Source organism: Acomys russatus, chromosome 27 (assembly GCF_903995435.1).
Source record: "Acomys russatus chromosome 27, mAcoRus1.1, whole genome shotgun sequence".
Lineage (NCBI taxonomy): Eukaryota > Metazoa > Chordata > Mammalia > Rodentia > Muridae > Acomys > Acomys russatus.
Genome location: NC_067163.1, coordinates 42,331,678 through 42,358,014, shown reverse-complemented (window position 1 = coordinate 42,358,014; position 26,337 = coordinate 42,331,678). Strand labels below are relative to the sequence as shown.

The 26,337-nt window shown below is 37.9% G+C and overlaps 1 protein-coding gene across 2 annotated transcripts in view; it reads right to left on the bottom strand.

Annotated features, from left to right (window-relative positions):
• Asb5 (ankyrin repeat and SOCS box containing 5) overlaps nt 1-26,003 on the bottom strand; it is a 44,526-nt gene extending 18,523 nt beyond the window's left edge. Inside the window, exons 1-2 of one of the 2 annotated variants that reach the window (XM_051169735.1) lie at nt 25,874-26,003; nt 18,761-19,048 (exon numbers count right to left, since the gene is read on the bottom strand). In XM_051169735.1, the coding sequence (XP_051025692.1) occupies nt 18,761-19,048; nt 25,874-25,922 (337 nt within the window). In that variant the 5' untranslated portion in view covers nt 25,923-26,003. Of the gene's footprint in view, nt 1-542; nt 941-18,760; nt 19,049-25,873 lie in introns of those variants that run through there. The other variant, XM_051169736.1, reaches the window with a different exon arrangement.
• Nucleotides 26,004-26,337: the final 334 nt, after the last annotated feature.

The window sequence follows — 26,337 nt, the reverse complement described above, 5'->3', positions numbered from 1 at the left end:
ATATTGGTGGTCTGTTATTAGGTAAGGTATTTTCTCTTTTTAATATAAAATGTCCTCCTGTAACTGCTCTTTTAACTACTGCATTCATTCTTCTCTGTAGTCAGTACAATTTTCAATTATTAAAATTCACAAAATGTGAGGACATTTCGACAAAGTCCTTGCACTCATTTTCTTACTTAGCCATCCTTCCAGCTTATGGTCTAATTAACATGTTTTAAATTTTCCTTATTGCTTGTAAATAGTCTTTTATTTTTCCTGCTTAGTAGCCTGTTCCCATTTCCTTGCCAACTCAGAGATACCTGCTAAAATGAAAAGAGCATTAACACAGACCCTGAAAGTTTACCATCGCCTTGAATACACAAGCAAAGTGGAGAATCAGTAGGTGCATTTCCCAAAACCTAACAGATGAAATAACTGTGCAGTCCTGTGCCATGCCATACACTCACATCTCAAAACTCACATTCTGGAAAGCACCCACAGTTTCAAGTTAGTATTTGCAAAAGTAGCTCAAGATGATTGATCGCAATGGCTGCTATACTAACCTTGACTGGTCAGAATACCCCAGCTAGCTGTTCGCTTAGAAGAACATTCCTCTACATTTGCTAGCTTTCTTTTCAGAAGGATTTGCTTAATGCCGTGCCCTTCAACAGCAATGTCTGCAGACATTCTTGGGTTGGTGTTTTTTTGTCTGTTACAAGCAGGTGTCATAAGTACAAGTGCTCTACCCAGAAGAAATATTAGCGTCTGGCTTTCTACCTACTTTTCCTTCCCTTTAGACTTTCACAAATGTGCCTTGTGTGCTGCCTGGAGAAAGGCTTCGACATTGAACTCCATTGAGAAATACTTGGAAAGGCTTGGTGGATGCAGTGTGGGGGAAGGGCCAGAAATGCTGTGGTGTTTTCTATTTTTAAAGAGGTGTATCACCACAGCAAGCAATGTTTAACTGTTTGTGTGGTACAAACTGTAAAATATTATTAAAATAGCTTTTCTGGGTAAAGACAGAAGAGGAATAAGTTGTTGTTTTCATGTCTACACCTAATTTTTGTGATACACATGCCAATCAAGTATAAAATTACCCATTGATAATGGCTGCAGACACAACTTCAAAGTCCCCAGGCTCAGGGGTAATCAACAACTCCCTAGGCTTTCCCTCATTGTCATCAGAAATAATCATTATGCAGACATAGACCCAGCTGGCACCTAACTCATGTCTTAATTTTGTGAGAATCTAAGTTTAGAATTGGAAAAAAAAATCACAGACTTCTTATTTTTATAGTCATATCTTGCTACTGTGAGCTTTCCAGAGGTTGTTTCTAAACCAAAAGATGCCAGCAGGCAATTTAAGTACAGCTGAGATCTTTTTTTCCACCCTAAAAGGTAAAGGAAGGAGAAGCTGGAGAGATGAGAGGAAAAACTAACCATGCGCCTGTTCGTTTCTGCTGGCGTGTGGACCCGACCAGGGCTCACCACGGTCCACAGTGGAGGGCAGAAGAGCATCTAACTGGGAAGGGACTCCAAGGATTAACTGAGCTGCTCCTCACGTTACAGGGTATTAGCATAGTGAGATCTGCCCATATGAGGAATAGTGCAGAATCCGTTATCTGACTTTATTTCTTATTACCGTCACTAAGGCTCTAGCTGCTATTGGCCCATAGGGGAAATTAAACAATCAAAGTGCTGCCTCCCTGCAATAAGTAGGAGGAAAAAAAAATCATTTAGTAAACAAAACGATTTTCCACGCCCCACCTGTTGACATCTGCTGCTACATTACAGTGCTGGTATTTACATCAAGTAAATCACCAGTGGATACAAGAAATATTTTTTTCCTACCTCAAGTTGTGAGTTTACTATTTGGATGACTCTGGAAGTGTCACTTATCTATAACCCGTCTTCATTTCTTACAACCCAGGTCATGTTAGTGTTATATACTCTTCAAGCAATAGCAGCTTTTTTATGAGTTACACACGAAAAAAAACCTAGCACACGCATTTTAGGTATAGTATATTACTACTGAGGGGCCCAGATATTTCCAACAAAACTGAAGCTCAGACTCAGCTCAGCTTGAGCAATTTGCATGGTTGGTGCACTCTTTATTTGAAATAAAGACTAACAAGGCTTATTCTGTCTTTGGTATTCATTTGAGCCAATGCTAATTAACGACAGGCTCCTTGTTGCATAGTTTATGCTTATAAAGAGAGCTTGAAATCTTTCAAATATAAGAAATAGTAATTTATTTTTAAAGTAATTAAATCAATGAAAAGAAAATTCAGCTTTAAGCTTGGGGTTTTTCAGCTTCCTGCTTTCATTAATGTAAAATGAACACAGGAGTCTTCAAATACTGGAGTAATTTTTGTTCTGAAGACAGTTTTGGATACTATTTATTCCACTGAATTACCTGTGTCTGACTCTCCCTCTAAGTTGTATATTAAGACTGCAAAGCCCAAAGCACTATGTTATTTCCCAGGCCCATATCTCTTAAATAGTATGACACTTTAAAGAGTAATTGAAATATGAAATTTAAGAATACCTCAGAAGTTTCTCTATGGCTTTGGGGATGTAAATAAATTTCCAGTGCAGTGAGGGGGAGAAAAATAACCTACTATTGCCATTTTACTAGGCCAGTATAATTCCTTACTACTTTCTAAATGCTGTCTTTATGCTCAAGGATAAGTGCAGCTATCACTGCTCATCAAAGAAGTCCCTCTTTGTAGGAAATGAAGGCCACCACAGAAAACCACAACTGACACAATGCAGAGATAAACAGATCCTGGGAAGCCCAGCCTCAGTGGATACAACCACACCACAGCTTTCACATCCATGGCTCAGAAAACATTGAGGAAGAGAGGGAGGGCAGGCTGTAGGAGCTAGAATACAGGGAAGTCTTCTGTGAACCCGGCTCTCCTATAAATGGCCACATAAACAAGACCACAACAATGGCACTATTAATGGACATATTAATGTGGAAGGGAGAAAATGTCATGGCACATCTAGAGGAAATACTAGAGGTGACTAATAACTTTTGGGAGAAGGAGAATTAGCTTTTGCTAAGAATGAACACCCTTATTGCTTGTCCAGTGCAGAGGGGTCAGCTTTGAAACAATATATACACCACCACCAAAATCAGGCTCAGCTTCAAGCAATCAATGTATGTATGTATGTATGTATGTATGTATGTATGTATGTATGTATGTATACTTAGGAATACAAATTACTGATGAGAGGGTCTTGACTTTGTGGCATCACGAAAGCTCCTAAGAATGCCTTACCTCTCAGTGGTAAGTTCTCCCCCTTACAGAGCCGCATTACTCACTCCCAAGAGGCTGTGTTGGACCTTCCTCACGAGACCATGTGTCCACACAATTCCTGGGAGACATGCCTGAGCCCTATTCTTGGGCTAGTTTGCTTCTTATTCTATTTTATTTAAGCATGAATAGCTAAGTCCGTTGTTGGCCCAGGGATCCTCAGTGAGGGTAGATGAAGACTGAGAGCAAGTCAAACAGGAGTGTCCAGAGTGATTGTTATCTAACAGTTAGCCTTTGTTTCAAAAGTCAGTGAAACCTGCAGTTGCCAGTCTTGTGGTCCATGATATTTTTCCCTCTGAACTAGAGCAGAGTGGATAGAAAGGGGCATAGGCGACTACAAAGTCACACAGAAAAGATGGTTGGACAACTACAAAATAGCATGGAAGAGTAAAGCTAACCTGTGGCAAAGGACATTTAATCATGTGTGGAGAAAAATTTGAGAAGACATGCTACATAAGAAAGTTCTAAGTTTCACCAACTTGGGTACAATTTAACAAACATAAGCAGGGGGGGATTGCTGGAGAGATGGCTCAGCGGTTAAGAGCACGGGCTGCGCTTCCGGAGGACCTGGATCAATTCCCAGCACCCACATGGCAGCTCAACATGGTTTGTAACTCCTGTCCCAACATCCTCATACAGACATACATGCAGGCAAAACACCAGTGTACATAAAATAAAAATAGTTTTAAAAAAACCCTCAGGACAAATAACTTACTATGGTGTTTATTAGCATATCAAAGCTGGCCTGTAGGGTCTCTCAGCAAGTCGCTGTTATAAAGGCTGCTGGTCTTGGCTCCTCTCAGCTCTTCTCACCCTACCTCCTACCCTAAACTTCTCCAGGGCATGGGCTGGGGCTCTTCCCCAAGCCCCTCATTCCTATATCACCAAGCCATTGCGGTGCTCTCTTGGTCCTCTTTGATTCTCTGGTCCTCTTGGCTCTCTCTCTCTCCCCGCCCCCACCCACCTCGACTCATGGCCAGGTTCAGTCTCTACTTTTTGTCCCAGCTGTGGACTCTTCCAGACGCCTCAGGCTGTACTCTCTCCCTCAATCTACAATGAAGAACCTTTTCTTCAACCACACACACAGCGGAGGGGCCATGTCCTCATTTCATTCAGGTATAAAACACAATATGTAATAGAGCAGTCATTTTTATGTGAAAGGAATATTTTGGAAACCAGGAATGAGGAATTATTCCACATTGTTTATTTTTTGTTTGTTATTTTTCATGTCCTTAAATTCTTCTATAGCTGAAGTGCTGGGATTACAATGCTGCAGTACCATGCCAAGCTTGAGATTAAAAAAAAAAAAGAGTTGAGAAGAGGCCAAAGATTTTGAAGTAAATTGAACCACCAACACATGCGAAGTTTAGGATTCTCCTGATCATCCTATCACTCCTCCACAGACAGGTTCTAGGAGGTCTCGAGTCAACTATGTGGTCTAGACAATGCCAACCACAGGTTTGTTGGTGCAAACTGAATACCGTTACCTGAATTAATCCCCTTGGTGAACTTGAGCTCAGTAGAGGACTAACGGTAATTAACGTATTTAAAAAATGTAGTCTCAGGGTTACACTGGAAATGTCTTCATAAACTCAATTATCCACACCCCAGGGCCTTTTTACTGAAGTGGAAATGTGTAAGATCCGCTTCATTACTGCACTATGTCAATGCACCACTCTGACCTTTCCTGGATTATCTCCGTATTTTATTTCTAATTCCTTTGCTCCCGAGGCCAAGCTTTCAAAATACCATCAAAAAGCCCAAGAATGCACTTTACTAGAAAGCTCTTGTTTAGTATATACAAGGCTCTGGCTTTGACCACCAGCATGAAAAAAAAAAAAAAAAAAAAAAAAAAAAGAAAGAAAGAAAGAAAGAAAAGAAAAGAAAAGAAAAAGAAAATACTGGAACAGTTGCTGACAGTGTTCTCCCCTTCTCCTCCACCCAGTGGCCATCATCTGATGCATTCACTCTCTACTGATTAAGTTAAATCTATCAGGTTTTCTTCAAAATAATTTACTTAGGAGGTGGGGGGGGGCATCAAGTTTGTACTGTTCTATAAAAGCAAGTCTGTATGTATTAAAATATTATTTATTTTCTTCTCAATTTATAACCAGTTTTATCTAAAGTAGAAAACTTTCACAATAAAATATGTTTCTGCTCAATGACAAACGACAAGAAGAGATGGTGGTATCCTACATAAAAGTGTTTGTGGGCCTGACATGGGGACATAAGCTGATCAAAATGTGGGTGTGGGTACCAGGTGGAACATAGCTAGCTGTAGATCAGGGTGCTGAACCAACTCCTGGCATTTGCAGCCATGGGCCTTGCTGCCATACACTAACTTCATGGAGTAACACTGACAACATTGTATTGTTGCTAGCAAACCTTACATTAAGTGATCTGGTCTGGCCAGATTGAGAGGTGTTCTAGCGTAATGAAGGCAACACAGCATAAAGCCTCAACAAGTGGCCAGTTAACAAAAAACACCAGTGAGAAAACCACAGCTAGAAGGATTTTAAAATAGAAGAAGGCACTACCAGAAAACGTCTAGCTCCATGATAAAGAGAGGCCCAAAGTGTTTATCTGATGACCTTTATTCCATGTCGAATATTAATGGGTCTCCTTGCTCTCCCTGACTGGCTCCATCTTCTGAATGCTGCCTTTATTAGTAAGTAAGAACAATAAGAGAATAGTGTGTCTCCCTATGTATACCATGGAGTAAGTGTTCATGTTTGTGGAGCAAAAGGAACACTAAAAATGACCTAGCAGCATTATCCAAGTACTTTAAATATGTTTGGTGGAGGTGATGAGGACACGGGCAAATAAAAGAGTAACTTGGCTCACAATGTGCCCCAACTCAGCCTGGGAAATACTTGAGAGGAAGTAATATATATATATAATTTTTTTCAAGTTCACAGGAAGTGCCCTAAAACAACTGCCATTTGCAGATCTCTTAAGTACATTCCAAAAGTTCAGTGAAGCAATGGCATGGAGTGAGATCATGGCCATGAGATAACTTGGGCTCTCTATGCTGAAAGCTTTTCTGGTACAGTAATAATTACCTTTGGGTCAAAATATGAACAACAGCATTTTGGAACTAAAAGCAGAGTTAGGTACTGTTGACTCCATGACTCACAAATATCTTCAAAGAGCCTTATAACCGTAACAGAACTGCCAGACGGTGCTGGGGTGTGCAGGATGGTATGTGTCTTCACACAGGGGGGCATCCAGAGTACCAGCTTCTGAAGTGAGCTTCCACATCATTACAAATGGAAGGGCCAATGAGGATGGGGGTGGCTGGGTGGGCTTCAACACATCTGATCCAGTCTAGCGCCATTTTGCTGATGAAACTCATGTACTGAAAGATAAAATGTTATCTCAATGTGACCACTAAGACTGAGAGCGAAGGCAACACGTGGAACCTAAGTTGCCTTAAGCTCTTTCCAGCATACACTGTTGCTGCTCAACACTATAGGCTCATATATCTGAACCAGTGAATAGAAAATAAGGACGGCAAAGCCATATTTAACAACCAATACCACACATGTCACTAAATGCTGTCTAATGAAGTGCATTCATAAAGTGACATGTTTAGGATAGACTCTGGAACTTGTGTAAGAAGAACAAGGTTCTTTTTTTTTTTTTTTTAATTTTTAGAAGGTTCTTACTAGACTCATAAAGTAGCACTTTCCTTACACACTATTACTTTGTTCACATACATTTGTAGCACCACCAGCTGCCAGCTTGAAACCTTAGAAGGGTCACAAATCTGTACAGGGAGTAAAATTAGCAACTTGTGTTCTCCACTCTGAGTAAGACAGCTGGCAGGAAAACAAATATGATATGCACCACAGGTAAGGACTGAATATATTGTACACATAACCTTTCTCTTACACAGAATCTTAGCCACATAATTTTTTTTTACCATGTCTAAGCATGAGCTTATAGAAGCCTTGGTTTCTGGCAGCTGTTAAGCTGTTTTATGTTGATTGCTTTATATAGAAAGAATTTGAGTGTATTTGCAAAAGCAGTTAAGAACAGAAGACACAGAAAGCCATAAATAACATGAACCTCAATTCTAGCGTTGAATGCCAAGCTGGCAGCTCATCCACTTTGATAGATCAACCTTGAGTGTTGGGTGAGCACTGTCTTTGTGAAACAGAAGGCCTCACCCACTGGGGATGATGATGTTCTCTCCTTCCTTGTTACTAAGATGACTATAGGAGAGTCCCTAGGATTCCCAACACTAGAGATAAAACACTCCTCCCCTTCAGACCTCCAGGTGAATAAACCAAGTGTGTGTGTGGGGGGGGGGGCAGGGGTAGAGCAGAATGTCTAGTTGTTGTCCATCATTCCAACCACTGCTAATAAAAACAGGTTCAGGGATCCAGCAAGTGTCCAAAAAAGAACAGCATAACAGGTGACATCTAAAGATGAAGTATAAAGTGGTTACTATAGAGCTATTTCCTCCTAAGGCAAGTATTCCCCCTGGAAGAGAGCCCCTAGGTCCCAGATAGCTAATGGAAGTTACAAGGCTCAGCAGGAAGTTTATGAAACTTAGGAGTCTCACAAAACTTACATGATTCAAAAGACCCTCTCCAACCTTAGGAAAGCAGTAAACAATTGCATGTAGGGAAAAAAAATCCCTCAGTGGAGCTCCCTACAAGCTGGGCAGGGAGCTAGAAGAATGCAGCTTTTGTGAAGCATCAAAGATGCTCTATAGTAGCTGCAGTCTACCAGGACCAGATTGAACACAATTTAAAAAGAAATAGATAATAGCTTTTCAAAAATGAATGATTTCTTCCCAAAATATTTCTAAGAGGGAATATTCCATTCACAGGGTAAGATCAAAAGTGTTTATAATTCCCAACTGTCAATAGGCTCTCTAAAGAGAATTCTGCTTAGGTTCTGGCCAACTAGCCAATCAGTTACACTGCTTTGCGTCTATTCTACAAGATGACTCAGGATAGCTGATCTTTCTTCGTGAAGGATATTACAACAGTTGTAATCTGAATAAACTAATAAAATTAAAATTAAAAAAAATAAAGATATCCCAAGTCTTTGACATAAAACTCCTTGCTCATCTTGCTTAGGTTTTTGGCCAACTTTGTGTTTTGTAGACTGTTTGAATAATTCACATTCTCTGGTATTCAACCTTCTGTAGAGTGGAGGCCAGTAGAGAGAGCAGACAGGACAGGGCAGAGAACTGTGAATTTGACCTTTGATTTTTTTTTTATTCACTCTGCTTCTCCTGTCAGTGTGAACGATTAGGGTTGAAGCTACTGGGTAATAGCAAAAGTTCATCATTCAACAAAACCTGGTTTCAAATTGTTCCACTTCTACATAGATACTTAATGAACATATAACAACTTACTATTTCAGAACCCCCATTGATTAGTATAAAATTGACATATACAATCAAACATGAGTTCTGATATTATTTAAGTAATATGAGGTATGTTTAGTAGATACAACCTGGCACAGCTACATGGCTTCTTGGAAAATATAGTTCATTATTAGAACTCCAAAGTCTTTTCTTTTTAATTTTAATTATTTTGGGAGTATGCTGTATTTTTGATCATTTCCATCCTTCCTTCTTTCCCCTATAACTACTTCTATGTCCCTTCTACCTTTTCTTAAATTTGTGATTGCTTTTTCTAGAATAATTGCTACACACACACACCTACTAGATATAATTAGTGTTATCATTATGTAGTATTGGATAACCTATCAACGGGTTTACTACTAAATCATGGCAAGTTATATGCCATTTTGAAAATTGTAAATAACAATGTAGTGTAAAAAGGAAACATTTATGTAGTATACATTGTAAGCCACATATAGTAGGACGTAATTTAGGTAATTTTATACAATTTATTTCTCATGTAAGAATTATACTACTCCATTGAAGTAAAGACTGCTATTTTAATTTAACTGATAACGAAACTGAGGCCTGCAGACATTAAGCTACTTCCTATGGGTCACATACCTAAAGCAAGGTAGAATCAGATAGGTCTGTGTCTGAGTGACTTGGCCATTCATAATGTTACTCTAATCTCCATTTTCTCTAAGTAGGGTCTCTTATTTCTTCTACAAATATTTGCTGAATTTCTTTAATATCTAATTTAAAGATCAAGTAGCATTTTTTCTAGCAAGCCATAATTAACTTCTTCAGAATAGCAATAGTCTTGAGATATGCACTTGTCATACTGTTTATTTAATCTATACTTATATACTTGGCAAGAGTTGTGTTTGCCTCAAGAGCAGCAGGTTGGGTAAGTATTGCTAAGTATGCTTTTCCTCTTCTCATGAATATTCTGTCATCTAGAAATATTTTTAAAATATATTTTTATTCTGTAGACATTTTAACAGAATTAACTCCATAGATTTACACCCTGTAGTTGTAATAACATAATAATATATTTGATCTTTAAATAATTAATTCAATTCTTAATACAACTGACCTTCATGAGTGGAATTTTTTTAAAAATCTGTTTCAGTAGATCTTAATTGTTCAACTTACTTAAAGGGACTTTAAGTCTTTCATATTCTTGGAATATCACATCAATTAGGTACACAAGTATTGCTGTAGGACTTAAAATTCAGAAGATTTTTTTTTTTCAATTCAAACTGCTCTTGTTTTGTTGACTTTTTTAAACTGAAAAAGTCATAAAACATGGCCAGTGAGTCATTTCCTCATAACTGTACAAAATGGGAAGGATGGAGATGAAAGAAGAATGAAAATAGTATTCAACTCCTTGACTTGTAGTGCTAGAAGAGGCACTACTACGAAGTCATTGTTCACTGTTTTCTGTGTATTCAAACTCAAAAGGAACTGATATTTTGTTATTTTCCAAATTTACCACTGTGTATCAAGTTCAAGAGGGAAACAAGACACAAAGCTTCCAAGTCCAGTCATATATTTGCCATACCACTTCTTTCTAAAGACTCCTTTTCGCCTTCACTTAGTGGATGGTACAAGTTATTATTTCCGTAGTAACCGAGGTAGGATTTAGAAGACAGAGTCCTTTCAGTTCCCGCCGGTGATGAATCAAAGATGTGCTTAGTTGTTCCTGAGTTGATACACAGAGGCATCCTTGCTTCTGGACACATTGTTGAAGCACCTTGGACTGTAACTAAACCTTTTCAGATGGGTGGTTTTGTCTGACTCTTGGGAAGCGCTCCTGGCTCACTCCAATGAGGGACTTTGTGACGCTGTGATGGAGAACAGTAGATTTTCAGTGACTAAGCTTTAGCTTAATAGTTGTCATTTTTTTTCTCTGACTCACGCTGCACACTTGACAGGGGACGAGAGCCAGTGCTTCTATTTAAGAACACGAGTGGAATTCTGGTGTCACATTTCAGTTTGTTTGTTCTCTGCCCGGAGTTTAAGACTATAATCCTTCTGGAAAGAGTCTACAGATTTCTGAAGGCTTCTGTTTTCCTCAGGAGGTAATGGTGCCATGGAAAGTGTAGCTGCCCTCTTGGAGGAAAGCTGCCCTCATGCCTCTTCACAGTTATTCACATTCCTGAAGGGCCCAAAATGTTAACTGTTGTTCTAATCCCAACCTGAGAATGTTACTAGATGTTTGGTTATGGGCCATATTATAAGATGGTTAGGATCTTTAATGATGCAGACAGCTTATTAAATTGTGTGTTTTTATCTGGGGTGGTTTAGTTGTAAATATTATCTTATCTTATTCTTTGAAGAAAATCTCATCTACTGCCCAGTTTATGGAAACTCCTGAAGATAGATTTGTTCCAGCAAAAGAGAGAAAGGAGCCCATGAAAATTTTATTTTCCCCACAGCTCTTAGTCTGTCAGCCTCGCCCAGAACTCTCGTAACATAATAGAGTGACTTTGAAACTCCTTTCTCAAAGCAATCAGTGGAGTTTTACATGATCACAAAATTATATAGCATTCTATTTCTTGTTAATCTAAACTTAGTGTGGACTTGCTTACTCACAGACACTATCTGTGGCCATTGACCGTTCCCATTCTAGGAGCCCAGGGTTTACTTTGTAGTACTGATAAGGGAAGGCTGGAGAAAAGGACTGTTACCTACGCAGCTCCTACAGAAGAAATTCCATACATCCTTCACAGGCCATACATACATACATACATACGCCTGTTCCCTCCCTTCCTCCTTCCCTCCCTCCCTCCCTCCCTCTCTTTCTTCCACTTCAGTGTGGATTTGGAGGAAGAGTCATTATAAATAAGTAATTATCTTTTCAATCACATCATTTTGGGCAGGAGGTTCACTGAGAAAAATCTTTCTCCAGTTTAGAAAATGTGCTTAGCATATTAAAATTTTTCCCAGGCTCCATGGAACACCCATGGAGACACTATGAGGACATGTACTGTGAAGCCAATAACAAGGAGGCCATCCATCTTCTCCGATATTTAGTTCATGCAATGTATACCATGACATGTAAAATCACCACAAAAAGACCTTTGCAAAGTAATTATGGTGCTGATTATTTCTACCATCAGCTAATGTCACTTTCATATGCTTAGTCCAGTAGAGCTTTGAATAGGACTGTGATTGCTTGGATACAGGGTTAGAGAAAAGGTGCATCACCTACTTAACAAGGTATCATTACCTCTAATTCATATTTCAATCTTTGGAAAAACAAACCAGAATTCTTATGTTTCGCATTTTAAATTTGCCCTCTTTTTCTTGGTACCCAACTTGGTTTTATTTATACTTCTTAATAAACACATTTTCAGTCCTAAACTATGAATAGACCTCAGATTTTTCCCTCACTGAATTCTAAGACAGCAGTTATTGCAAAACTGTGGTCATTTTCAATTTAAAAATTAATGAATTTTCCCTAGGTTGCTGTTACTTATTTCGCATGTGCAACATTTGGCTCTTAATGACATTGTTTCCTTTTATTCAAAGGAAGTTATATACTATACCACATATGCTTCATAAATATAAACATATAACATTTAACATATCGTGGGTCTAGAAAGTACACATGCATATGTTCTATATATATTATGCATATTACAGTGTGAATACTTAGTATACATCACTGGGCCTGAAATGAAGTGGGATCCAATATCTGTCGGGCTAAGTTGACTGAGAACTATTTCAGTTATGTCAACAAGTGGGGAAAATAGCTTAAGACTTTACCAATTTCTAAAAGAAACAAGTTAAAATTTCATTTTCTATTTCTTTACTGTCTGAACTGATATGAAAATTTTATGAGTTTATGGACTGACCATGCCATTTCTTTAAAAAGCCCAGTAAACATGAGAATACCAGGATGTGCCGTTCCTAGAAATAAAAAAAAAAAAAATTTTTTTTAAACAGTAAAATGAGTTTCGGGTAAAGTTTTATGTGTGAGACATATGACTTAGAAGTGACAAATTAAGAAATGAACAAGAAATATGAAGCAGAAGTGGAGAATTAGACATTCTAAGAAACTGTGGAAAGAAACATGCGCACAATTTAGAACGAGAAGATGAACACTGTTAGTACCACCTGTAGCTGACTTGTCCCAGATTGCTCCTGGCTGTGTCCTTGCCGTCCACATGCCCATAGCAATGGGTTGACTCTGTAGAATACCATTTACAGTGTCTTTAATTATTTGGTTATTTTTCTCCCCCACACATTAAGGAGACCGTATGGATAAGAAATATACTTATCCCGTTGAAGCTACCATGAGCTAAGTTAGGTCCTTTCATTCTGGAATTAATGTATTTCTCACCAAATACAGCAGGAGGAATTACAAATATATTAAAAAATCTGACATCCACTTCTAAACTTGGAACTTTGTTCCCAAACTATTTTTTTTTTTTTAACTCAGAAGAGAACAATAGCTTCTTCCAGAACAGATATTCTGGCATTGAAAGCGTAATAGAGCTTGAACCAATTAAAACATCTTTTGAGTGTAATATGATGTCTTTTGTCACTGTTGAGCAGCCCTGCAGATTTCAGCTATTCCTATGTGGAGCTATTTCATCTAAGTTCAGAATATGTGTTCAAGATGTTCTTATGCACTGATATAATGAACATCACTAAAGAAATCATCATATTTGCCTCCTGAAAGTATTCATTGCTGAGATGAGAAGTGTCTCCACCTTAATGGGTAACATAAGTAACCAAACAGTAGCACACAAAACATTGAATGTATGCCGCTTATAACGTTGCTGGTAGCTACTGTAAAGGTTAGTTATTAAACTGATGTAAACACAGCATGGGCTCTACCAATACAGAGTAAAGGATCTACGGCAGCTTAGGTGTATAGTTTAGTTGTATAGTGCTTGCCTAACTGTATGACATCTTGACTTCAGTCCTGGCATTGCAAAATAAATAACAACCATGTATTGTTAGAACTCTAGCTGCTTTTTATACCCTGATTGCATTATTAAAATGACAGCTTGTTTTGACAGTTCACTGGAGGTGGCATATTATCTTATATCCTGCTTCCAAGTCTCAAAAAAAAAAAAAAAAAAAAAAAAAAAAAAAAAAAAACCACACACAAACAAAAAAACAACAACAACAAAAACCCTCTGCCTAAAAAAACAAAAAAAACAAAAAACCCAGTATGTTGGATGGTAACCATGATGCCAAACAAGTTCAGAGACTTATGAAATCAGAATCACAGACATAAAGCTGCATGCATCTTAAATTCCTCATAGTCTCAGCCACAAAAAGACTTCCTTGTGAGCTTCAGGGTCCCCAGATACTTCCAAAAGTCAGCCCACAGATTCACAGCAACATATCACTTTGAAGTTTTTTTTTTTTTTTTCCACAGTCCAAAACTTTGTCCTTGGCCTTGAAGGATCAGAAACCTAATCTATTTTGAAGCAAATTCCTGCTTCAAAGTTGGGTTTGCAACCCCAAAAGCTCAGAATAAAGAACACTGGTATCAAGAGATATATATTCTAGTTCAAAGTATTAACACTCTCAGATGATCTAAAACACTCTGGAGGGAAAGCCAGACAGCAAAGACCAAATCTCAATCAGAAAGCTAATTGGTGATTTTTAAAATAAGTGAAGAGGGGGTCATATGTTAAATAAACCAACACAAAACTAAAACCAGATTCTAGTTTTGCTATGTCTTGATTTCTTTTAACATTTCAGTGAAGTTAGGTGGCCCACCGGACTCACACGGCAGCTAAGGGTTGCCTTTTTGAGGTGCACATTGGCCTTTGTGGCAGGTCAATTCCCTCTCTAATCAACATCTTAGTATATACATCTGAGGTATCTAGTTAACCTAAAGTCAATCATTCTTATATTATTTCTTTTGTTTTTGGTGGTGTTGTTTCTTTTCCAGTCATATAATCACTATCAAAGGTCCTCGTCATTCTTAAACCAACTTCTCACTTAGCATACAAACAATGTGTTTCGCTGTGGCAATCTCTCTCTCCCCCCACCTTTCTCTCCCTTCCCCTCCTGTCTCCCTTTCTCTCTCTCCCACACACAAACCCACAAGTATAAATTTAAGTATCTCCTCATAGCCTTCTTTTGTCAAGGCACAAAATGATCTACTTATTGTAAGCATGTCCCATTGTGCAACTTCAACAACTACTACTACGTAATTCTATAGTAAATTTTGTTTTTATTTACATTATTTTTTATGTTCCCAACTTCATTTATACCAAAACTCCCATGACTTCTAGTAGCTTGAAAATATTTTAATTATTCAAGACTTATATTCAAATTATTTCACATCTGTGTCTAACTTGTTATTTTTCTAGTTCATAAACTCTTCTCTTTTCCTAGTCCTATTTTCTCCCTTGTGCATCCTGAAATTCATGCCTCTGAGCCTTCCTGAGATCAAGAACACAGCTGCCTCCTCTGGGAAAATAACTCTGAAAGTCCAAATGTGAGAAAGGCACGTTAATTCTTTAGGTTTGCTTTTATTAGTTTATATGAAAGTGATTTTTTTGTGCCCAATTAAAAACTACTTATGGTAAAAAGCCACAATCTCCATCTTCATTATCTTGATATCATGGGGACTCGAGAAACAAGTGTTTAGAACTGACTCCATTTGAAAGTAAAACTGCTGTAATTTTTACAGCCTAAGATTAAGCTTGACAAATATTTCTCTTAATACTAGAGAGAGCTCTTGAAATGTCCTTCAGTTATTTATTGTTATTTCATATTTTTTGAGGACTTGGGAACAATTTCACAAATTATCATACCCTTCAATGTTTTGTGTTCTTCACTGAATAATCTTACAGGTAAAAATATATTCCAATTCTTGTTAGTCTCACAGTCAATCTCAAAGTATAGTGAACATGTATAACTGAGATCCTTCGAAAGACAGAAGCTCAAATCAGAGTGTTTAACTGCAACAACAATATTGAAAATGGAGAAAAGATGAAACCTTTCAGTGTGATGTAGAGTCAAGAAGTCTCCAGAGACCAAAACGCTGGGTTATGAAGCTATTGAGTTGTTTGGGGGATCAAGAAGAAAATGGCTAAGCTAGTTTAGCAGGTCTAGCTCATCAGCTCTCTGGTTTGTAATCAGACCTTCATCTCAAGCTTGACTGAACAAGGCTTAACAACTGATGACAAAAACAGGAGCTGCAGCCACAAAACAGCCTACATTTGCCTAATACAAAGAGCTGACTTCAAATTGCCTGTAGGTAAGCAGAGGGGCTCTTTTCTTTCCTACTGAAGTGCTATTGCTCATGGGAAGACATTGGAAATGCTGTCAATAAGGTCTCTACTATTATGAAAGACATGAAGCACATGCATCAGCTTTACTTTATGGATTTGGCAAGTACTCTGCAGAAATTTTGGGGAGCAATCTGGCTAAGTCCTGGAAATGGGAGTGAGGACCCTAATTCAAAGTGGGATGATGGAGATAATCATAACAAAGGAGGAGAAAATTGCTTGGTTAAGCAAAAATATTTAAATATTTAAATAATTAAACCTGAGTAGTCAACATCAGACATTACCATATCAGAAATAGTATAATTATGATTTTAAAAATTTAAAAGCTATATAAAATAGAGAAGTAGTAATTTCCTGGGCAATAAATAATTTTCTCTTAATTTTTCAAGGCATTTTACTTACTTTCCTATTATTAAAATAAAACTGGACACAATTTTGATTACCCTGAATAATAATTAAAATTAAATGCCCTGATGTCAAATATATAGTGAATACTCTATGGTGTTGAAAAGGAGAAGTTTTGTTAAATAGATCAACTGTTCTAATTATAACAAAACTTTTTGAAACTCCATTCACATTTTATGTTTCCAGGAAATGAGTTTCTATGGTGAGTACTGACTTCCATCTTACTATCTAAGACAAAAATCCCACAATTCTAATCTATTTTAAAGGACTATAATAAGGCAATGAAACATGAGAGCCATTTCATATATGTCCAGAAATTGCCTGCACTGTGTGAGCACACCATGATCTAAAAGGAGATGAGTGCTTCTCTTACTTGCCAAGGTAAACAGAAAGATGTTTCCATGGTCTCCTCTGCCATCTTTGTGAAGGCAGAAACACCTTTCTTCTTTTTAACTACTATTTCACTGCTTTCACTTCACTCCAAAACAAAGATAAGTTCTGACTGAAATAATGAGCTATAAACGTGACAATAAATGTTACCATCTTATAATCTCATAGTTTTTTTTTATCCATGTCTGTAAGTATCACTTAGGTTTTGAAATCTCCTTTTATGTTTGTGTTTGGACCATAAATACTCCCATTTACCAAATGACTTTTCAGTTCCAATGGGTCATAAAGATGTTACTTTTTTAACTTTTAAATAATCTTTTTTATTGCTTGAGAATTTTAATATATGTATATAAGGCATTGTTTATTTACTTGCTTTTCATCTATCATTTATCATTTTCTATCATCATCTGTCATCTATCTATCTATCTATCTATCATTTATCCATCATCTGTCATCTATCTATCTATCTATCTATCTATCTATCTATCTATCTATCTATCATATCTATCTATCTAATTGACAGCCTGATTGTAACCCTTTCCCACCTCTTCCCAGCCCCATCCTCCTTCCCCCAATTCTCCTCTCCTCATCTCTAAGATGGGAAGGCCCCCCTAGGTACCAACCTCCCTGTCACAGATGCTACTTTTTAATGCTAGTTCAGAACCAGTGCCGAAAGATAAAAGGTCACTGTCTACTTCATCTAGGGTTCATTTCCCCTACAAGAGCTTCATGGAGCATCTAGGTTTTCCAGACTTGAGTTTGTACAGAAGTTGCTCAACTTACACAAGAGCAACCTTCCACAGGGGAAAACAGTAACTTCTTCACAAACCACTGATGATTCCCCACTTTCATTTAACATTCCCCCACACCAACAGTAGCCTAGATACTTAAAATGAATTACATAAAAAAAAAAAAATAGGAAAACAAGTTTTAACACATCAAGTTTAAAATGCTCTTTCTAAAAATGCTGCATTTTCCAATTATGTGATGCTATGTTTTGAACATTTAAATTGCTTGGGAAGTACACATGTTGGTGTGGGCTTTGATTAATTCCAAATAAGAAATAAATTGAAAGATTATGAAAAGACTAAAATATCACTTTTCCAACCAACCTGTGAATCAACTTTACTATCTAGAATATTGCTCCAATAGCATAGAACGGTTTATACATTTTAATATCTATGAGTAGTAGCATTATTTTTCATTTAATCTCATATTAGAATTCACTCTAAGAAGCATACACCTGGCTGCACAAACATCACATTTGCTTATTCATGATCCTGTCTTGTAGTAAACAACTTCCACAATTGACAAAAGCAGTATCAAACCTTTTAGGAAAATATATACCATAAATATTAATTTATGTTTTATTTAACAATAAAACCATAAAATTGTAATAAAGACAATTCTGAAACCCTCTGCTTTTAATAACAATTAATTACTTTTTTGGTGCTGAGGACTGACCCTGCATCCTTTCCCATGCTATCCCAGTGCTTTCCTGCTGAGCTATACTACCAGCCCTCCACTCAGTTCTCATTGTGAGACAGGATCTCAGTAAACTACTTCAGCTGGTCCTGAACTCACGCAAGTTCAGGAAGGCCTTGAGGTTACAATCCTCCTGCCTCAGCCACCTGAGTTGCTGGGATTCCGACTCAATACTTTCAAATATGACTCAACATTACAATACTAACACATATTAAAGGACAACTGAGGTACAATCAGTTATCTCTTCATTATTCTCTGAAACAATGATGCGACAAATGAAATAGTTAATGTTTTTAAACGATTACAAATAGGCAAAGGCATCTATCTATACTTAATGCTGGGTATTTCCATACTGCCCAAACATTTACACTCAAAAGTAACTTTCTTTTCCATGAAGCCAGTGAGGTAAGTTACAAGAACTCCCTTCCACTTTAGTTTACAGAACGTCCCATAAAGAGAATCTGTGATGTTTTCTTGGATTGCAGATCAAATGATAGATCTACTCAACCTGAAACAAGAGCCTGTTATCATAAACGTACCTTGTCCTTGGGTTACACCATAAAATTCAGCTGCTATCCTCGCGGCTTCCTTTCGGTTGCCTTTCACGATGTAGAAATGGCTAAGGATGGCAAGGCTGATTTTCACAAAAAGTTTAAAACAGAAGAGGGAGAGTATCGTAAAGTAGACATTGGATAGCTGCTGAGCAAACGGCCGGCTTTCTTCTAACACCGACATTGCTGCAGAGGAATCTGCCGCGGCGGTGTTATGTCCCAGCCAAGTCTCAACTGTGCCTGGCTCGGTTCCGGGATGCTCTTGAACAGCTGGTCCTAACGAAAGAAAATAACAACTGGTAATGATGTCTAAGGCTCAAATTATTTATACTGTCCATAAAAGTTCTTCGGCAGTTCCTATTGGTCTGACAATATTCCATGGACGGAGCCGAATCACGTTTCGCAAGCCTCCTGACTTTCCATCCTCAGTATAAAATGATACACCCTCTTTCTGTTCTGGCTTTCAGGAGTCAAATATTGAAATAACTAAGGCCGATGGTTTCCTTTTTTGGTATCTAATTATCAAGAACAAGTGGGGGATGGTGAGACAGTTCAGTAAAAGCATCTGGCCCCAAGCCTGGAGACCCAAGTTCCAGCACTCGGACCCACACAGTAGGAGGAGGGTGCCAATTCCACTTTTTCTCTGACCTCCATACATATGCTGTGGTAAGTGGATACACACACACACACACACACACACACACACACACACACACACACACACTGAATGAATAAATGTAATATAAAAAAGAAAACTGAAGTTTTGTGTATTTTATCCACATGGTTCATGTAATAATATTCATAATTCTAAAAAGAAGTTAAGTTTCTAACTCAAGGTTTTAAAGTTGGTGACTATGAACTAAATCATCAACTATTCCATGGATGGGACTGAGTGAGGATCCATTGAAGAAACTGATTACATTGATTTTACTGTTAAACAATAATTCATTTTTTTACGACTGATTATACTATTCCACCATCTGTTAATAGCCTTACACTGTCAGTGTGACACTTTAAAGCACTCATCCGCTGTTTTCTATATGCCAGGGAGACCAAGAAGAACTAACAGTCCCTGCCACTAGTGCAGCATAGTTTTACAGGAGAAAATACAAGAACTCAGATAAATAAAAGCCAAGGCGTCGTGGAAGCATACCCAAAAGGAACCTAATCCTGACAGAAAAGTCTGAGAGAGTTTCCTGGGGGTGGGGGAATAACACACAAAAGAATAGCTAACCAAATATAACTGTTTCACAAGAACTGCAAAACCAAACAAATTAAACTTAATCATAGGTCTAGTTATGATACACCAAAAAATGTACTTTTTAGACCAATAATCTTGGATAACTATGATTTATTCAGAAATAAAATATGGTATTTTGGGTGCCCTGTGCATATATAGCTATTCTTATGTATACCCACATATAAATGATAGTTTAAAAGAGAAATAGAATCAATGATGTAGGAAACGATAAGCAGGGAGTTTGTTTTCATAAATTCCTTTCTTTCTATTTCCTTTGAAATAATACTTTCCCTTGCCAATACTTGGGCATTTAAATGAAAAAAAAATGCACTAATACAAAATATTGCGATATATATTTATATTGCCAGATTTAGGGTCTGCTCATTTTGGAACATCTCTTAATTCTGCTAGGTTTTCTGTTTGTTTTGTGAGACAAGGTTTTTCTGTGTAGCCTTGGCTGTCCTGGATCCGCTTTGTAGACCAGGCTGGCCTCAAAATCACAGGGATCCGCCTGCCCCAGCTTCACTGATTGCTGGGAATACAGTCGTGTGCTACCTCGCCCAGCTAATTCTTCTAAGTTTTAAAGTAACAAGCACAAAGACATAGACACACAGCAGTGGCCCTGGCTAAAGAAAGGATTGTATCTGTGATGCAGCACACTGATAAGCGTGACTTGTCACTTTCATGCTCTGTATCTTATCAAATTAGTCTGACTTTCACCAAATGTTCCTAAAACAAGGGAGACATGGCTGTTGAAAAAGTGTGCCAAATGAAGGAAGGTGTTTCCGTCCTGGTGAATCATTTGCTGCCTGAAGCATAAAACAGAGCGATGTCTTGGAAATCACCAGCTCGTTGATAGTGGTCCTTGGTGTCCCTCCCCGAAATAATACGCGCGGAGCAGTTACAAATGTGCCCCATGGCTCATGCCATCTGGGACACAGTGCAAACTTCCGTTGAACTGCTGAAGATAAAGTGACTACAAGGTCCTACCACTGATGTGGAAACTGTGTCAAGCGAGTGAACTCATTGCAATTACGTTCCGGTGAGTCTTGGGTCTGGCATGGCGACGCCGCCTGAGCACACACTGGAGAGGAGCCTGTGGACAGCTGGCCCATCACAATACTCTGAGTCACGGCGTGACTTCCACTCCAGCCAGTGCTTTGGAATCAGAAATAACCCTGCCTTAGTCACATCTAAGTGCCTGTCTAAGGTTTCGCCCCTTTCTCTTACCAGTAAGTGCTATTATAAATAATTCCCTCCGCAGCAGCTACTCAGCACCCCGGATTCTTTCGGGCTAAGAAACACTTCCATTTAATATGGCTGTCGTCATCAGTTCAGTTAGCTTAAAACCCCCTGATTTACTACTAGAAAAAGCATCACCACACAATATTTAGACGTTTATTTCCATGTGTCAAGTTTAGTTTGTATAAATTCCTTCGTCCTCACCCCTTTGTTTTATGAAGGCAACAGCCATAATAAAATTGTCATCTGCTTGTTTCTTTATTTGAAGGCCTAATGGAATAACTCAATAATTGAATTAACTCAAATACATATCAGCTGTTAATGTCCACAAAAAGACTCTTCAATACACCATTGTAAATGACTGGCGATATATAAAAGACCATGAAAAGTATTTGTGCATCCCATGTTCTTGCTTTTAGATTCCTCCCCTGGTCAAACACAGTTCTTTATTTTCTCCTTTTTGAATATATTTGTTAAGATTTTCATACCTGAGTACTGTATTTTATCAGTTCACCTCACCTTCTCCCATGCAGCTAAGTCTAGAGCAAGGAGACAGTAGGGTACATGTGCTATAGTAAGGAAACTAGAAGAAAATTGTATTGTGTGTTGGGGGGGTGCTCTATCTGGAGAGTGAAAGTGAGAAAAATACAGAGGAAGAGGGAGAAAGAATGGATAAAGTACAATATGGATGTCTGAGAAGCCACAGGGAATCATATTACTTAATGTTTACTTAAACAATATATAATTTGTGTCTGTGTTTATATACAGTTTAAATGACCACTTGTGGTTATAATGCATGTTCCTAGTACCAGGCATGTGAAACTTCAAGGGAGTCCAAGAGATTCCTAAAACAATACAGAACATTGTCACTGCCCTTGGTTGCCTCCAAGAACGTAAAGGTAAGACCCAGTGGCTGAAGATGGTAAGCTCTTTGGAGACAGGATTTGGAGGGCTTGTACTGGAACTGACCTGGAGACCTCCTCCCTAAGGACTGGCTCCCATAGTACCCAAAGGTGCTCTGCGAGCTGCCAATGGGGGAAAGCAGTCAACAGTCCTACCCCTCTGTAAAGCCTATGGACTACAACAAAGACCAGCATGACATGATACCCACAAGGGTACAGTAGTGGCGCATGTCTTAGGAGTAAGTGGACGCAGTCTGATTAGAATCAGGGCGTTCTCAGTAAGAGGAAACTTATGCCTGCTATTATTTGCTATCCTAGTGCTCTCCCTGTGGCTGTGAGGTCACAGACCCTAAAGGAGACCCTACTGCTGGCACCTTCCAAAATAATTCCCTAGTGAATACTTATCCTTTTAGCCACAGATAAGCGAGTCTTTCATTCTTCTTTTTAAAAAGGCTCTTTTGTGGCACAGGCCATCACATAAATCTTCAACTGGTCAAAATATAGAGAATTAGTGATTTTACAGGCTTCCTCTCAACACAATTGCTTTACTTAAGCCTCACAGAACGTTGAAGGAGAAGGGGATCAGGATGCCTACTGTAAGATATTATTTTCTATATATGACAAGGAGCTGCACTCATGAATCTTAGCAATCTGACCACCTAAATAAGACCCGCATAATAACACCGGTTGACATTCCATGGTGGATGGTGAAATATTATAAGGCCCCACACCTTAGATGTAATCTACAGGTAATGAATTCTCCGTAGAGAGGGAGACTAAATCTCCAGGGATAATCCCCTGATATGGTTTATGCAATCCTAAGTGCATATGCAGCCCCAAACACATAGAAGCGATGCTAAATGGACTCTGAAGATATTTTATACAGGTACACACATATATACATATTTAACAACAATAATTACAGAAATCATTAATTTGAGAGTGAATGGGGGTCACAGGAGGAGTTGAGGGGAGAAAATGAGGTGGAAATGATGCACAGTACTCGTGTGAAAGTCTCAAAAACTGGAAAATAAAACTTTTCTAGCTTTTTCATAAAGACAAAATCTTAACAATGTGTTTTCTATTTTGACCATTTTTATGTCTCCATAACCTTTCTTTATCCTTCTTCCTTATCATATATAAGAAATGGGTCCTATAAATGAGAGAAAAATGCAACATTTAGTCTTCTGAATCAGGCTTATTTTGCCTAAGATGGTAATAAGCTCAGTTGTATGCATTCACTAGTTTTTAAGTGAACTATCATCCTTTATTTTCTGGTAGAAATATACAGGCTCATAATAAATCTATAAATAATGACATCAAAAATAAAGTAATAAGAACATATGTCAAACAATGAGGAGTCGTTAATGCTCAGCTCCTCTAATTTCAGGTAGCTTTCCAGTCCTACAACAGGGAGGCTGAGGACAACTCATACACAGTGAATGTAAATTCTGTCGTTTGTCCATAACCATGAAGGTTCATCATGGCTGAAAAATGACAGAGAAAGAAACCACACAAGCTCTTATTTGGGATATTGTACATCACGGGTAAGACTTAAACCACCATTGGGAATGCAGGCTTTATCTTTTAGTTTTGTAAACATCACAAAATAATAAATATGCCAAAGATTTAGATATTGAGAGTGGAGAAGGCTAGAAATGAATACAGAAATGTCTAAATTGAGTTCTTAAAGAAAATTAGTGTCTGAGTCTTGCCTAATCTCTATGTAGTAAATTCAGTTTCTCCTTACCCCAAAGCTGAACTCAAAGAAACAGGCATTGTAAAAGCAAACTAAGGCACATGGTCACAGTTCTTTATGAAGTTGTAGACCTTGTGATGAGGTCGATGTCTCTGTCATAAACAATAAGCATATTCAAGGAAAATCTGCAGATGCCAAAGTGTTCAGTTTCTACCAGTTATTCTTTTTTAATTTACTAAGTTCCTTCGTGTTGAAAATAACTTGTTTTTACACAATATATTCTGGTTATGATTTCTCCTCCCTCAACTTCTTGGAGATTTTCTCATTTCCCTTTCAGTTAATTAGAGATGAAAGATATATTCTAATTAGGATTAAAATTAACACAATAATTATTACTTAAAATTTTTGAGGGGGATAGTTTGGGAGACAACTATTCTATTCTGTTTGACTATAGGACTTGGGAGTAAATGATTATGTTGGTTTCTATATCAATTACCAGGATAACAGACCATAAGATTATCATTAATTTAGGTTCCAGAAGCCCTGGAGAAAGTCACAGGCTTTGGAACACATAATAGAATGTAAGCTTTGAGTTATATCAAACCCAAACATTTTGATCAGACATAACTAGAAGTTGCCTAATATTCAACATGCTGTTATCTTTTATGTGCCACCCCAGAAAACATGGCTGAAAGCCAGCAGCTATGCATATTTAAATGTTTAAAATAGATTATATTTTATTGTGAATACATACTTAGCAAATAATCTATGCCAAATACTTTTCTAGATATCTTGTATATTACAATGGAATTGGTTTTACCTTCCATTTTTGTTGTTGTTGTTGTTGTTTTGTTTAGTTTACAAGCCCAGAATTTCTTTAAAGTGTATCTCACCCAACTTTGTTTCATTCATTTAACTATCTGGTGCAAGTAAAAGATGTTTGACTAAATAAGGCCAATGAAAGACGTTTTTGAGAATATTTTTGAGGAGTTAGAAGTTTTCTTGTACCCTATAGGAAAAGCAAAGTTTCTAAGATCTCTGGAACAATCAAGAGTGATTTGTGTGTGGGTCATGCCAAAAGAAAGGGAAGCTCAGTCAATATTTAGACAGGAAGTATCAGGCTATCTTCTTCTGAGAGTCTGAGTATAGATTTAACTGAAGCACATTGATCCAATACAAATATGTATTTAATAATAAGAAAATATTAAAGTCCTACTTGTTAATTAAATCAGTTTTCAATTCAGGGTTTTCAAACTTATAAAGAAAACATCCTGCTATATTTTTAGAGTCTTTATGAAGAAATTATGAAGTGGCTAGAAGGAAGCCTTAAGAATAAGAGGCAAGTATTTTGCAATTGATATATATCTATCTGGAAGTGGGCCGTTCTTCTGAGAGTATTGTTTAAAAGTCAGCACGGAAACATTCCCATTGTCCAGTTTACCCACTGTCCTCTGCTTACCACACCCTGTGACCACAGCATGCATTTGTGCCTTGTGTGGAGTATAAATAGCCTCTGTCTAAATACTTGTGTACTTCAGTGGGCTGAATCCAATGGGCTCCACTCATTCCTTCTGTGGTTATGAATTTGCTCTAACCATCACACTTTAGCTAATCACATATTTATAAGATTAAAGACAGGGAAACCTTTCTCTGTCTTGAAGATTAAAGAATAGAACTACATTAGAAGTGAAAGGGTTAGGCCATCCCTCAGGTATGTCTAGCCTGGAAATTTAATCAGGATTCTTAGACACTTACACAAATTAATAACGATCATTTCTCCTGGAATAAAACGTAATTAACCTACAATGTGATCAATTTGGTATTAAAATTGGCATATTTGGATGATTCTGGTTAGCATTTTGTTGTAGTTTCCTTGGCAACAGAAGTAATGCCTGGAGTGCTTTTAAGTTTATTTTTAGCATCAATTATGAATTCCATGGAAAAATCATAGCTTAAACACATTCTCACTAGATTTATGGATCTAGTACTCATTACTTAGAATAGCACCAGTGTGCCACCTTTCCACAGTGATTTACAATCAGCTGTGTATTCTTCTTCATACTCCATTCCTCACTCCAGTGTTACAGCAAATGAGCAAAGCCAAGTAAGTCAGTGGAGGCTCAGTAGTCCCATGCAGTGCTCCACCACTGCCAACCTCCGGCTGCTGTCTGCTACCTGCTGGTATCTCTGGTCTGAAAATAGGAAGAAAATCAAAGGTACGTTCTAAACATTAACACAGCTGGAGAGAAAGCATGGTGGTTAAGTGACTTGCTGCTTTTGCAGTGGACCACAGTTCAGTCCCCAGCATGCACACTGGGTGACTAATGACCGCCTGTAAGTCCAGCTCCAGGGCATCAGATACTCTCTTGTGGCCTCTGCAGGCATATTCTCTCTCTCTCTCTCTCTCTCTCTCTCTCTCTCTCTCTCTCTCTCTCTCTCTCTCTCTCTCACACACACACACACATACACACACACATACCCC